At 42.0% G+C, this 15487-nt stretch overlaps 1 protein-coding gene across 2 annotated transcripts in view; it reads left to right on the forward strand.

Annotated features, from left to right (window-relative positions):
* Positions 1-3946, forward strand: part of LOC100625807 (lactase/phlorizin hydrolase) — a 48913-nt gene extending 44967 nt beyond the window's left edge. For both annotated transcript variants that reach the window (XM_021076418.2, XM_085001326.1), the window contains exons 15-17: positions 1487-1710; positions 2631-2858; positions 3533-3946. In XM_021076418.2, coding sequence (XP_020932077.2) covers positions 1487-1710; positions 2631-2858; positions 3533-3753 — 673 coding nt within the window. In that variant the 3' untranslated portion in view covers positions 3754-3946. The remainder of the gene's footprint in view (positions 1-1486; positions 1711-2630; positions 2859-3532) is intronic.
* The last annotated feature ends 11541 nt before the right edge of the window (positions 3947-15487 follow it).

Consider the following 15487-nt stretch of genomic DNA (forward strand, 5'->3'; position numbering starts at 1 on the left):
GCCTGTACAGCCTCGGAAAACTAGTTCCTGATGCTATGTACCCTGGAGTTTGCAAAACGAGCCTTGTCTCCTTAGATAGCTAATAGAACATCTATCAGTTCGATAGAACTACAGGCTAGGATCTCCCAGATTCTTGCCATTAAGGCAGCTGTGCTTCGTGTTTTAAAAAAAATTTAAAAATACCTTCATTTTTTCCCCAAATTTATTTCACTGTTGGATACATTTCTGTCAAAATAGTGATGTTTCATTTTTTCTTTTGAGGGTAAACTTTGAACTCTTTTTTCTGTATTAAAATATATATTCAGAGTAGAAACATTGGAAAGCAGAGGAGGAAATTCCTGTGGCATATCAGAAGTGTTTGTGTGTTCGGGGGTATAATGCCTCCCTTTTTATATATTATATATAGTTTATATAGTATATAGTTATACATTTATATAAATATATGTTGACTTTTAATGGAAAAATAACAGGATTATATGTATACACACTGTTTGTTCCTTTTCTGACAAGCATCCTTCCGCATCAATAAGTGTGACTCTGTCCAGGTTCTTTCTTTGAAAACAAGTGCAGACAACACCACTGCGTCCTGCAACCACCAGAGTCAGGCCTGCCAAGCAGGGCCGAGAACACTCCCCTATGGGCCCCGTTCAAGCACCCACTTGACTCTTGCTGCCTCATGGGTCCAGGCACCTGTGCTCCAGCTCATGAAATGCCCCACATTCAGTTCAGCTGAGCAAGATAAATCCAGCTACTGACAAAACTACAGTTTTCCCTGAAGGATTTGGATGTTAAATATCTAAATGGCTGGTCCTTCTTTGATATGCATGACTCTCAAGACATTCCAGGTTCTGTGCCTCCCCCCTGCCCCCCCCCCACCGCCCAGTCCCCACCAGTGACACTCCTTTGGCACAAGATGACGCCCTCTCCTTGCCCATCGCCAGAGAGAGAGAGGCAGGGTCTTGGGCAGCAGAAGCAGGTCCCAGCCTATCTGCCCCAGCACCACACAGACAGCAGCCCAAATACTGATGCCTGAACCTGTACATGTGGCCTCTGTGTCGCACTGACTAGATGCAGGTTTCTCAAGGGAACCCAGCCTCTGAAGACCTAGCACTCACATCCTATGGGAACCTGTGGTGAGCGACACCCACACATATAGCCCTTTCACATCCAGTGTGAGGTGCGGTCTCTTAACAGAGAGCCATGGAGGGTCAGGTCCATGAGTGGGGCCATTCCTCTGTGCAGGCGGAAAGCTACACAGAGAGTTTGGGGAGGCGGTCCAAAGTTACCCCAGCCTTGAGCAGTGCCACCAGAACTAGTGAAAAGAGGAGAATTCAAGGCAATTTGGCTCCTCTGGGTTTAGTTTTGACCCTCAAGTCTAGACAGAAATCTGAGGTTTTTCCTCATGTAAATCCTGCTTGATGTTTCCTGCAGAGGGCCTGTTGGGATTTACAAATGAAGACCTAATCCTTAGTGTTTGAACTTGTAGGGGAGTGGCCTCGATTACAGATCGCTCTTGGCCAGACTCTGGCTCCTTCTGGCTGAAGATGACACCTTTTGGCTTCCGGAGGATCCTGAACTGGTTAAAGGAGGAGTACAACAACCCCCCGATTTATGTAACGGAGAACGGGGTGTCCCAACGAGAAGAATCAGACCTCAATGACACTGCAAGGATCTACTATCTCCGCAGTTACCTCAACGAGGCACTCAAAGGTAGGACAGGCTCACCCCTTCCTCCAGTGGGCACATTGCATGGACGGAAACATCTGCGAACATGGAGTCAGGGTGGTACTGCTTCCACCAGCCCCCAGGTGAGAAAGATGAGGCTTCCAGCTCCTGCTGAGTTTAAACCTTTCTTTGGGGTTGCACGCTGGGATTTTTCCTTCCTGGATTTAAGCCCAAGCATGCAATCTCAGTGGCCTGATACAGCTAGACCAGGTTCCTACCCAAGCATGCAAACTCAGTTGCCTGATACAGCTGGACCAGGTTCCTGCCCTGTCCTTGGCTCTGCTTGATACCCTGGTGTCCACGTTCCTGAACAGCAGTGCCCTCCTGAGGAGAGTTTGGGCAGGGCCAGGAGGAATGGGCTGGAGGGGTTGTCCATGGGGTCTTTTGTTCCCCAAGCAGAAAGTTGAGACCCTTAGCTCAGCAGAGCAACTTGGAATGGGACTCTGACAGGAAACAGTAAGAAATGCTGAGTAAAAGAAAGTGAGCAATGGGGCAGCAAAAAGGCACCATTAGATCAGAAAATCTTGTTCCAGCTAAAATCTTTTCCAGGAGCCATTTCTTTTCTACAGGGGAGAGCACTGACACTCTAAGGCAGCCACCAAGACCAATAGCCCAAGATGTGAAGACAGGATCATAGAAGTCCCAGTAGGATTAGTCAGCCCATGTTCCTGACGCTCATTCTGAGCTAAGCCTTTTCTAGAAAAACGCAGAAAGTTCTGCAGAAACACCCACAGAGGACCCGCTAACAATTCCCACGTATTCTCTCAAAGAGCCGAGAAAAGCTCCCTTTGCCCTGCAAGTGGTCACTGTGGGAGGGCTGTGGGCAGCCACGGCCTCAGTCAACCTGGTGGAAAGGGGTCTTAGAAGATAAGGGAAGCTCATGCAGGGCCTCTGTCTTTGGGCAGCTGTGCAGGACAAGGTGGACCTTCGAGGATACACGGTTTGGACTCTGATGGACAACTTTGAGTGGGCCACAGGCTTTGCAGAGAGGTTTGGTCTGCATTTTGTAAACTACACTGACACTTCTCTGCCAAGGATCCCCAAAGCCTCGGCCAAGTTCTACGCCTCCATAGTCCGGTGCAACGGCTTCCCTGACCCTGCGGCAGGGCCACACCCTTGTCTCCAGCAAGAAGGTGAGATGTGGCTCGGGGTGGGGGCGGGGGGGGGGGGGCAAAGGCAGAGGGTGAGGAGTGAAGGGGCCTTTCTCAACCGGTTTTCTTTAGTTTATTACCCTCATCTCTGTCTGTCCATCCCCTTCAGTCACTGAACCAATATTTATGAACTTTGAAGGCTCCAGACATTCTGAGGATAGAACAAAGAATTTAGGGTCAAAGTTGCATGTAGAAACTAGGCCCTGGTCTGGGAACAGCAGGTTTAGGTTCTTGTGCAGCCCTCCCACTAGCTTGCTGTGCAAGCTTAGGCAAGAAGCTAGGTTAAGGACTGGGCCGGTGCAAGGATCACATACAGTGACCTTAAGAATTCAGTGCGCGGCACAATGTATGATGCCCAATATTTGCTGAATGACTGAAAAAGCCTAAGTTACTACACAATGAAGACACCACTATCCAGTTTAGATTCTGCTCTAATCACTGACAGAGACAGTTAAAAGCTAAAACTACATGACTTCACTCGGCTGCTGCTAACTCAGTGAAAATGATGCACACCGTCACCTCAGCCACACCCACACCTTGGGTACCTTGGTAGCTTCTCTATGCAAGGATCTGGGTTGGGCTAGATCTAGGTGAAAGGCGATCTGATAACTGTGTCCGTACTGGTGCACTCACCACCCTTTCTTGTCCTCTCCTAGGTGCTGAGCCCACCATCAGCCCCATGAGCCAGGAGGACGTTCAGTTCCTGGGGCTAACACTGGGTACCACAGAGGCCCAGACGGCGCTGTATGTACTCTTTGCTCTTCTGCTTCTTGGAGTCTGTGGTGTGGCATTTCTGTCCTACAAGTACTGTAAGCGCTCCAAGCAAAAGGAAACACAACCAGGTGAACAGGAATTGAACCGTATTTCTTCCTTCTGACCCACAAGTTCCCACCTCCTCCACTTCTGCAAATTAGGCCTACTTTCTTTGCAAGCCTTTGCACCCCCGGGACCACTGAGGATCTTACACTCTGCTCCTACCAGATTGCTCTGTAAAAGCCTCTGCGCTGTTAGAAATTAAGTGACCCTTGTTGAAGGATTTCAAGTCCCTGATTAAAATGGAAATATCCCCATCTTGCCCCAGAATCAGGAATTCATTTGGGCGTGAGATCACCCTGCAAGTGGCTCCTGTGGGAACGTGTAGGTACTGAACTCATCTCTTGGTTCTGTGAGCCACTTAATTCAGCTCAAAGGAGCTGTTTTAAGTGTCTGAGATTTTAAAGGTGAACACATGAGTAACAACCATACCTATCCCTTCCCTTTGCATAAAAAAAAAAAAAAAAAAAAATCAGCTGCAGAAGTTTTCGTTGTAGCTCAGCAGAAACAAACCTGACTAGTATATCCTGAGGATGCGGGTTCAAATCAATCCCTGGCCTCTCAGTGGGTTAAGGATCCAGCATTGTCGTGGGCTGTGGGGGAGGTCGCAGACAGTCTTGGATCTGGTGTTGCCGTGGATGCGGATGTAGCCGGCAGCTACAGCTCCAATTTGACACCTAGCCTGGGAACCTCCCTGTGCCATGAGTGTGCCCCTAAAGAAAGAAAGATCAGCTGCAGTGTCACCTCTTGTCCTCTCTCTTCAAGTTCCCTCCCAGTCTATTACTCTGTGTTCCTTCTTTTTTTTTTTTTTAATTTTAATTTTTTTTATATTTATTTATTTATTTTTGTCTTTTTTAGGGGTGCATCTCGACATATGGAAGTTCCCAGCCCAGGGGTTGTCCTACACCACAGCCACAGCAACACCAGATCCAGGTCCCGTCTGCAACCTACTATACCACAGCATGGCAAAGCCAGATCCTAAACCCCCTGAGCAAGGCCAGGGATCAAACCTGTGTCCTCATGGATGCTAGCCAGATTCTTTTCCGCTGAGCCATGATGGGAACGCCTACCTTGCGTTTCTTAAAAAGGCTCTGTCACCCACCCGACCCGTCTTGAAACACGGACCAAGGAGTGTAACACGTGCGTGAGTCAGGGGCTTGTCGACCACCCACCCGACCCCTCTTAAAAAAAGGCTCTGTTACTTGTGTCCTAGCTTTTAGGGGTGTTTCTCCTGGAGAAGGCAGGTTCCACAGAAATTATGAAGTCACGCAATCCCTTTGGGGCTGTGAGCTTTCCCACCAGACCCAGACCTTCTGCTTATGTTACATATTCCTGGGGACACAGACACCATAACAGATAAAAAACAGTGACCGTTGAATGATCCTTTATTCTCCCCATTGCCACTTTGTGCGTCCTTTCTGCCTCTCCCCTGTCTTTAGGATGACTTTTATGGACAATCTTCAAGTATATGAACTGATCTTGGTTCGTTTAGCCTGCTTCCCTTCTTTCTCTCTCAATGTGTGATGCTTCTGAACTCCTTGGAAGTCCTGACTACCCCATATTCCTTTGTGTCTTTGCAAATGCTATTCCTTCTGCCCAGATGTCCTTTCTTTCTAAAAAAGGCTTCAAGTCTCAGCTCAAATAATGTACTTTCCCCTCTGGCCCCCCCCCCCTGATTTCGCCAGACGAACACTCCTTCCTCCACTTGGCCTGTAGATATCCCCCTTTATCCCTCCACCACATTACACTGGAACTGCGTATTTCTCTATTAGCTTCTTGAGGCTAAAGGACCATGTTTCACTGTCTCTAGCAAGCATGTGTGGAGACAGGGCAGAGGAAGTACACCTGCTCCTTCTGTGTGTTTATTCACAAAACCCTTTCAGAGTAGTGATGGGTCTCTATCAATTCCCCTGAAATAATGCTAATGAGACAGTTACAGTATGGGATACTTATTTGGCCTATGTATTCTTCCTAGGTATCTGGGAGAATGTTTTTTTAAAAGTAGAATAGTTATCAGCTAGTTTTAAAAGGCTGATCATGCTTGAAATTTTGCTTCTTGTAAGCATTCCTTACTTAATTTTTTTTTCTATAGAAAATTCCTATAGAAATATTTCACTGCCGTGGGCCCCAACCTGACCGTCAGAAACTTGTGCAGCATGAACATTTTTCTCCCATCAATAGATAGGAAATTTTATCAGATGGGTGAGGATGGTTCTAAAACTGATATTGGAGACATTCCTTGCGTAGAGAGACTTGTTTTTTGTTTTTGTTTTTTGTTTTTTTGCCTCTTCTAGGGCCGCTTCCCATGGCATATGGAGGTTCCCAGGCTAGGGGTCTAATCAGAGCTGTAGCCACCGGCCTACGCCAGAGCCACAGCAACACGGGATCTGAGCCGCGTCTTCGACCTACACCACAGCTCACGGCAACACCGAATCCTCGGCCCACTGAGCAATGCCAGGGATCAAACCCACAAGCTCATGGTTCCTAGTTGGATTTGTTAACCACTGTGCCACAACGGGAACTCCGAGACTCAGTATTACAAGCTGTCAGTTATACCTACATTAATCTCAAAAGTTAATACAACTTTTTTTTTGTGAAGGGGGACATGAAAAAAATAACAAAGTTTCACATGAAATAAACCTATGGAAAGAGTCAGAATAAATCTAAGGGATGGAAAATTTTAAAACATAAAATTATTTATTAAAAAGTAATTTGGTAGCAGAGAGAATAGAAAGATCAATAACAGAAAACATTCTAGACATAGACCAACTGCATATGGGAATAGAGTAAATGACTTGGCACCCTGACAAATTGGGGGCAGGGAGATAGGAGTCAATTGATCATTCTATAAATAGAGGTGAGTGACAGATCAGCTCTTAAGGATGTTAGCCACAAGTGTTGGAAGGGAGACACATTCCCTAACTTGGATACAAGATACTAATGTAAATAAATGAAACCATAGGAATGCTAGAATACATAGGTGAATTTTTTATTACTTTTTGAAGTGGGAAAGGTATTTTATAAGCAAGACTTAAGACAGAGGCCATAAGGAAAAGCAATAATAAATATGACCAAATAAAAATTGTGGCAAGAGGTGTTCCTATCATGGCACAGTTAGTTAAGGATTTGTTATTGCCGCAGCTGTGGCATAGTTCACAGCTATGGCTTGGATTTGATCCCTGGACCAGGAACTACCACATATGCTGTGGGTGCGGCCAAAAAAAAAAAAAAAAAAAAAAAATTTGTGGTAAGAAATTATCATCAACATACTCATTATAAGATAAACAGGAAGAAAATATTTATAGCATATGCTAGACGAAGGGCTGATTTTCCTAATATACATGAAATTCTTGTAAATCTATAAGAAAGAGATGCAAAACAAAATGAAAATTGGCAAAAAAAAAGTCAGTTCTCAGAAAATGAATCAAAATGACAATAATATTAAAAGATGCTCTTCTTCATTCATAATCAGCACAATGGATATAAAATGCATACCATTTGTCACCTATCATGTTGACAATGATGAAGAAGAATAATACTGTGTTGGCAAGGATGTGGGGAAATCAGCATTCTTCTACACTTTAGGGAGGCTGTAAACTCACAGAGCCTGTAGAGGAGGCAATTTGACAGCATCTTTTATAATCTAAATTGCAAACACCCTTTGACTCAATAAGTTACAGGTATGTTTCCACAGCTAAGAAGATACCTTCCCAAAGATGTTTACTGTAGCAATGTTTGTAACAGAAAAACAGAAACAAGCCCTTCAAATTACCAATGAACAGAGAATGGATATGTTGGAGAACATTTATCAACAAAAGGCCATGCAACCATTAATAGGAATGAGGTAGCTGTGTGTTAATGGGAAATATCTTCAAGACTGTGTATGTAAAAAATGAAGATGCAGAGAAATATATGTATAATACAATCCCATTTATTTAAAAAAATAAGGATTAAATGTTTCGAATATACACGTGAAATTTTTCTAAAGATTACAAAAGAAACTGTTAATAAAGGTTACTTCTGGGAACTAGGGCAGGGGTATGATGCAAGGAAGAAGATGTCATTTTGTAGCCTTCTATGCTGTTTTGAATATTTTTTTTTTTCTTTTTTGGCTGCACCCAGGGCATAGGTAAGTTCCCAGGACAGGGATCGAAACCGAGCTGCAGCTGTGAGCTACACCAGAGCTATGGGAATGCTGGATCCTTAACACACTTCACCAGGCTCGGGAACAAACTGGTATCTCCACAGAAACAAGCTGTATCATAACCCACTGCACCACAGTGGGGAACACCCACGTTTTGAAGTTTTTACCATGTATACTTTTTTGGTGGGGCTACACCTTGCCAAGTGTTCCTGGGATAGATAGAGATAGAAAGTGAGCCTCAGCTGCAATGACAATGCAGGGTCTTTAATGCACTGCATCACAAGAGAACTCATATTGTGTATACTTTTTAAAATATAAAATTAAGGAAGGATCCTCATACTCAAAGATTGTGAACTATTCTTTTATGCACATTTTTCTAAGACCTATATTTGATTTTTTTCAAAGCAAACTTTTTTTTTTGTCTTTTTGCCATTTCTTGGGCCGCTCCCACAGCATATGGAGGTTCCCAGGCTAGGAGTCTAATTGGAGCTGTAGCCACCGGCCTATGCCAGAGCCACAGCAACGCGGGATCCAAGCCGCGTCTACGATCTACACCACAGCTCACGGCAACGCCGGATCGTTAACCCACTGAGCAAGGCCAGGGATTGAACCTGCAACCTCATGGTTCCTAGTCGGATTTGTTAACCACTGAACCATGCCGGGAACTCCCAAGAGAAACTTTTTAAAAATCGCATACTGATATTTTAAAGATGAGAAAAATAAATAGGACGCTTGCTGGAGAGGTTTCTTTTTCAAACTCATTTTTTAAATTATGGAAGTAATATAATTGCAGAAAATCAGAAAACATGTAAGGGTCCAAAAAATAACTAAAATCATATATAACCCCTCTTACCATGGTTAAGATTTCATGCATTTTCTTTATTCTTTACATTTTTAATACATGGTACTATCTATATATAAAATGTGTTTAGAAAGCTGAGATCATACTGTACCTACAAGATTACTCCCTTTTTCAAACATTCTTAGTTTAGTGTCTCCATTACCATAAACATAAAGTAGCATTAAGTCAGATTGAGGATCTCCTTAAAATTCTTAAGAATAACCAAATGAGCAAAAGGCAGGTCTTAATTCGCTGTTTCTCATCCTACACTGCAGGTACTGTAGTTCTTTGAAGTGTGATTATCATTATCAAGAGCAAAACTATAGTTTGTTTGTTTGTTTATTTATTTATTGTCTTTTTGTATTTTGTTTGTTTATTTATTTATTTATTGTCTTTTTGTATTTTCTAGGGCCGATCTCGAGGCATATGGAGGTTCCCAGGCTAGGGGTCGAATCGGAGCTGTAGCCACCAGCCTACACCAGAGCCACAGCAACTCGGGATCTGAGCCGCGTCTGAGACCTACACCACAGCTCACGGCAACGCCGGATCCTTAACCCACTGAGCGAGGCCAGGGATCGAACCCACAACCTCATGGTTCCTAATTGGATTCGCTTACCACTGAGCCACGATGGGAACTCCCACCAGTGTTTTTTTTGCATCTGATGAGAACAAAGACCTTAGCATTGTGGAAACAAAGTAATGCCTCCCTGACTTAAGAGAGAGAGAGTAACTAGCTTGTCAGTGTGTGTCAGGAGATGTCTTCCCTCAGTGACAGTTAAGGTAAGGCGGTCGCCTCCTCTCTTGGGACAGCTCCAGGGCAGTACTGAAGGGGTGGGGGAAATCAGGGACCCATGACCTCAACAGACACCTGTGCATCAGAAAGTTGCTAGGATAGCAAACCTTAAAGCAAAAATAAGATCGCTCTGGTTTTTGGAAAAGATTTTTTTATTCAGTATTTAAGTAAGATTAAAAACTACAAGATTTTGCTTGCAGCTGATGAGCAAAAGGAGAAAAGTTAAGCCTAGATTATCATCTGATAGGCTAGTTAAAATGCTCTGACTCAGAGTCAGATTACTCCGTGACATACCAGTTACTCTGGGTTTAGGAGTTCTGAAGCAAAACAGCCCTAAACAAAACCTGTCATCTTAAGAGCACAGGGCTAACGGGTACATGAAATACTGAATAAGAGAGCTGATAAAGGGAGGTTGTCGCAGACCTTTTGATTTTGTTGTTGTTGTTGTTTTTAGGCTTCTAGCAGTTGGTTACCATATACAAGGACCTAGCAGCCAGTTATTTTCTCTCTTGACTTGTCTGAGTTAAACAACTTGAACCCACTAAGCAGGAATAAAGAGACACTTGGTAGTGAGTTGGAAAACATAAAGCAGTCCCACTTCTCCAGTAGAATTTTAGCTGAGTGAAATCATAAGAGAAACAATCATTATTGCGCATATTGTACTTGTCACACTACATCTGTTGCGTAGAATTCCCATTCCAAGTGTTGTTTTCGTCTTCACCATCGTCTTGAGTCCTCAGTCTATATATCTTGCCCTCCTTTTTAAAGTCTTCCCCCCGTTTCTCCAGCACTCTTTTTCTGACTGGTTCCCTGGTAGAACAAAAGAGGGAGAAAAGAGAAGACGCTACAAAATGAACACAGGAGTAACACAAAGCCGTCTCCTTTAAACTCGGGTTAGTGCAGGCAACTATAGTTTATGAAGCCCATGGGAGATGATCATTGTATTTACTACCACGGTACTAGACTTTACGTGGTTTTGGTGGTTTAACGTCATCTGATCTCTAAGTCAAACCAGGCAGGTCCTGTTTTCTATGTGCATGTCTTTTCTGATGACTTACCGAGCTTTGGAAGAGTGGGACTCTTTGCCAACTCAACCTTTCCTTTATTATTTATGCAACCTGACACATCTACTGAAACATTTATTTATAACTTACACGGCACCCTAGAGGCTATCCAAACTCCATTCATAGACTGATCTATAGAAATGGTCAGCAATTTTCAATCCTTTCCTAATCTTTAAGAATGATGTATTTTTACATGGACAACCGAGAACAAACAGGCCTTCTTCATCTGAAAATGGGAAGGAAACAGGTGAATTTTTTGCTAATACATTCTCTAACACTATGGGGGGAGGAAGAGAGAAAAAAAAACCAATACCGGAACTCAGAGTTTCACCCTCTCAAATGCACACCCTCTCAAATCATCTCATCCTTTGCCCTAGCCCAAGACTGCTTCCTTTATTTTTTTTTATTTTTGTGTTTTTGTGGCCACACCTGTAGCACATGGAAGTTCCTGGGCTAGGGGTCAAGTAGGAACTACAGCTGAGGCGTCCACCACAGCCACAGCAACGCCAGATCTGAGCCACATCTGTGACATATGCCCCAATTTGCAGCAAAGCCAGATCCTTAATCCACTGAGTGAGGCCAGGGATGGAATCTTCATCCTCACAAGATACTATGTTGGGTTCTTAACCCACTGAATCACAATGGGAGCTCCTGCTTGCCTCATTTGAAATAGGTTTTTTGAGATAGCAAGTTCTTCTATATGACAAAAATTCAGGATAAATTACTCAGTATGAGCTTTGAAATTCAGACCTAACAAGACCTAGTTGTAATCCTGTTCTAAGACAAGAGAAGAATTTCTCTATGTCCCTACTTGAGTGATACACTAAAAGGATATTATTGGCCTTCCTGCATATTAGTTAAGGAAAAAAATCAAGATAAAGGCTACATCAGTCCAATCACAATATTTACACATATCTTCAACTGGAGAGAGAACAGGACACAAGATTAGGGAATCTCCTTACAGCAGACAGGGGCAAGGATTTTCATTGTTCATCACATAGAATTAGGGTGGGGATTTGCTCTAATGCCTATTAATGGCCTAATAAACTACTTAACAGTACTAGGTATATATTGTAATAAATTGTGCTATTGATTATTGGAAGGGGGTATCATCCCAATTTCTAACAAAACATATTCCCCTCTTAATTCCTTTCAAATATGTACAATTTTAACAGAGCTAGGAACTAAGGTCATTAGTGTTGTGTTTTAGTACTACCACTCTAACGTTGGCCCTCTGCAATAAAGGTAAGGTCTCTTGGTTAGGGCACTAGTCCAAAAGAACTCTCTGAAGGAGGCACCATTCTCAAGTGAATATCCTGCTTCCTCAGTCTGGTCCTTCTCTGACTGACCCAGAGAAGGAGGTTAAATTATCTAGAGCACAATGATCTTGCAACTGTAATTATGCAAGATGACTGTGAGTAACTACTGGAATGAAATACCTTGTCAGACAAAACATGGCTAGTAAGAAAGATGTTACTATTTAGACCTGAAAAAAAAACTGCTTTTTGTTATGGGATGAAAAGAATTCAATACATGAAATAATAATATCAGTAGAAGTGAAGTTACTTTCCACGGAATAGGTTTTAGAAAGATGGCTGAATAAACTCAGGTAGAGAGTTCCCAGGAAGTGATATAATAAAGGTTCAGATCATGTTGGTTTTTTTCCCCCTTATACAGAAAAAAGATTAAAGTATCCACAACAAAATTTTTCATTTTGAATAAGCCATTGAGCATTACTAACATATTTTGCAAATGGAGAAAATGCCTTTTCTCTGAGTTGCAGCAAGATGATGCAAGGTTTGAGGATTCCACTGATGCTGCTCTCACCAAGGTCTGTGCAGGAGGAGGATTACTAAATAAGAAACTTAGTATCTGAAAAACTGATTTTTTTTTTTTTGATGAAAGGTATGTGTAGGTGGAAGCGTTGGAAGAACTACTCAGTTCAGAATTTAATAAATAATATTTATAGGAGTTTGCATCATGGTGCAGCAGAAATGAATCCAACTAGAAACGATGAGGTTGAGGGTTCGATCCCTGGCCTTGCTCAGTGGGTTAAGGATCAGGCACTGGCATGATCTGTGGTGTAGTTCACAGATGCAATTCAGATCTGGCATTGCTGTAGCTGTGGCATAGTCTGGCAGCTTTAGCTCCGATTACACCCCAGCCTGGGAACCTCCATATGTCGTGGGCACAGCCCTAAAAAGCAAAATAATAACAATAATAATGGTATTTATAAAAACAAACCCACACATCTATGGTCAATTAATCTACAACAAAGGAGGCAAGAATATACAATGGGTAAAAGACAGCTTCTTCATTAAATGGTGCAGTAAAACTAGAATGATGTGAGTACTCTCTAACACCATGCACAAAAATATATTCAAAATGGATTAAAGACCTAAATATAAGACCAATTATATAAAACTGTTGAGGAAAACATAGGCAAAACACTCTCCAACATAAATTGCAGCAAAATCTTTCTTCATAAGCCTGCTAGAGTAATGAAGATAAACTAAAAAATAAACAAATGTGACCTAATTAAACTTAAAAGCTTTTGCACAGCAAAGGAAACCATAAACAAAATGAAAAGGCTACCCACTGAATGAGAGAAAATCTTTGCAAATGAGGCAACTGACAAGGAATTAATCTCCAAAATAAACCAACAACTCATGCAGCTCAATGTCAAAAAGACAAACAAGCCAGTCAAAAAAATGGGCAGAAGATCTTAATAGACCTTTCTCCAAAAAAGACATACAGCTGGCAAAAAACAAAAACAAAACAAAACAAACTAAAAAAAAAAAAATGAAAAGATGCTTAACATTGCTAATAGAGAAATGCAAATGAAAACTACAATGAGGTAACACCTTACATCAGTCAGAATAGCCATCATCAAAAATATATACAAACAACTAGAACAAACAATCTGAAAATTTTATGGAGCCATAAAAGACCCAGAATTGCCAAAGCAATCCTGAGGAGCAAAAAGCAAGCAGGAGGCATAACTCTCCCAGACTTCAGGCAGTATTACAAAGCCACAGTCATCAAGACAGTGTGGTACTGCTACCAAAACAGACATACAAACCAATGGAACAGAATAGAAAACCCCAAAATAAACCCAGACACCTATGATCAATTAATCTTTGATAAAGGAGGCAAGAACATAAAATGGGAAAAAGACAGTTTTTTCATCAATGGTGCTGGGAAAACTGGGCAGCAGCATGCAAATCAATGAAACTGGAACACACCCTCATACCATGCACAAAATAAACTCAAAATTGCTTAAAGACTTAAACATAAGACAAGATACCCTCTGACTCCTGGGAGAGAACATAGGCAAAACATTCTCTGACATCTACCTTATGAATATTTTCTCAGGTCAGTCTCCCAAGGCAACAGAAATAAAAGCAAAAATAAACCAATGGGACCTACTCAAACTGACAAGTTTTGCACAGCAAAGGAAACAACACACACACACACACACACACAAATCAAAAAGACAACTTACAGAATGAGAGAAAATAGCTTCAAACAATGCAACTGACAAGGGCTTAATCTCTAGAATATACAAACAACTTACACAACTCAACAGCAAAAAAACCAACAACCCAATTGAAAAATGGGTAAAAGACCTGAATAGACATTTCTCCAAAGAAGATATACAGATGGCCAAGAAGCACATGGAAAAAAAATGCTCAACATCACTGATTATTAGAGGAATGCAAATTAAGACTACAATGAAGTATCACCTCAAACCAGTTGGAATGGCCCCCATTAATAAGTCCACAAATATCAAATGCTGGAGAGGGTGTGGAGAAAAGAGAATCCTCCTACACTGTTGGTGGGAATGTAAATTGGTACAAACACTATGGAAAACAGTGTGGAGGTATCTTAAAAAACTAAATATAGAACTACCATATTACCCAGCAATCCTACTCTTGAGCAATATCTGGACAAAACTTTCCTTGAAAAAATACATGCACCCGCATGTTCACTGCCGCACTAGTCACAATAGCCAAGACATGGAAACAACCTAAATGTCCATTGACAGATGACTGGATTAGGAAGATGTGGTATATATACACAACGGAATACTACTCAGCCATAAAAAAGAACGAAGTCATGCCATTTGCAGCAACATGGATGGAACTAGAGACTCTCACACTGAGTGAAGTCAGTCAGAAAGAGAAAGACAAATACCATATGATATCACTTATATCTGGAATCTAATATACATCACAAATGAACCTTTCCACAGAAAAGAAATTCATGGACTTGGAGAACAGACTTGTGATTGCCAAGGGAGAGGGGGAAGGAGTGGGATGCACTGGGAATCTGCAGTTAATATATGCCAGCTATTGCCTTTGGAATGGATAAGCAATGAGATCCTGCTGTATAGCACTGGGAACTATATCTAATCACTTACGATGGAGCATGAATGAGGATAATGTGAGAAAAAAATGTATACATGTATGTGTGACTGGGTCACCTTGCTGTACAGTATGAAAATTGACAGAACACTGTAAATCAGCTATAATGAAAAAAATAAAAATCATTTGAAAAAAACAATCTACAAACAATAAATGCTGGAGAGGGTATGGAAAAAAGGGAACCCTCCTACACTACTGGTGGGAATGCAAATTGGTACAACCACTATGAAGAACATTATGGAGGTTACTTATAAAACTAAAAATAGAACTACCATATGATCCAGCAATCCCACTCCTGGACATATATCCAGAGAAAAGCATGATTCGAAAAGATACATACATCTCAATGTTCATTGCAGAACTACTTACAATAGCCAAGAAATGGAAACAACCTAAATGTCCATCAACAGAGGATTTGATAAAGAAGACGTGGGGAGTTCCCGTCGTGGCGCAGTGGTTAACGAATCCGACTAGGAACCATGAGGTCGCGGGTTCGGTCCCTGCCCTTGCTCAGTGGGTTAACGATCCG

This window comes from Sus scrofa, chromosome 15 (genome assembly GCF_054392235.1).
Source record: "Sus scrofa isolate SSC_HxYL_T2T_F1_AM1 chromosome 15, Sscrofa_HxYL_maternal_Yorkshire_Landrace_v2.0, whole genome shotgun sequence".
NCBI classification, from domain to species: domain Eukaryota; kingdom Metazoa; phylum Chordata; class Mammalia; order Artiodactyla; family Suidae; genus Sus; species Sus scrofa.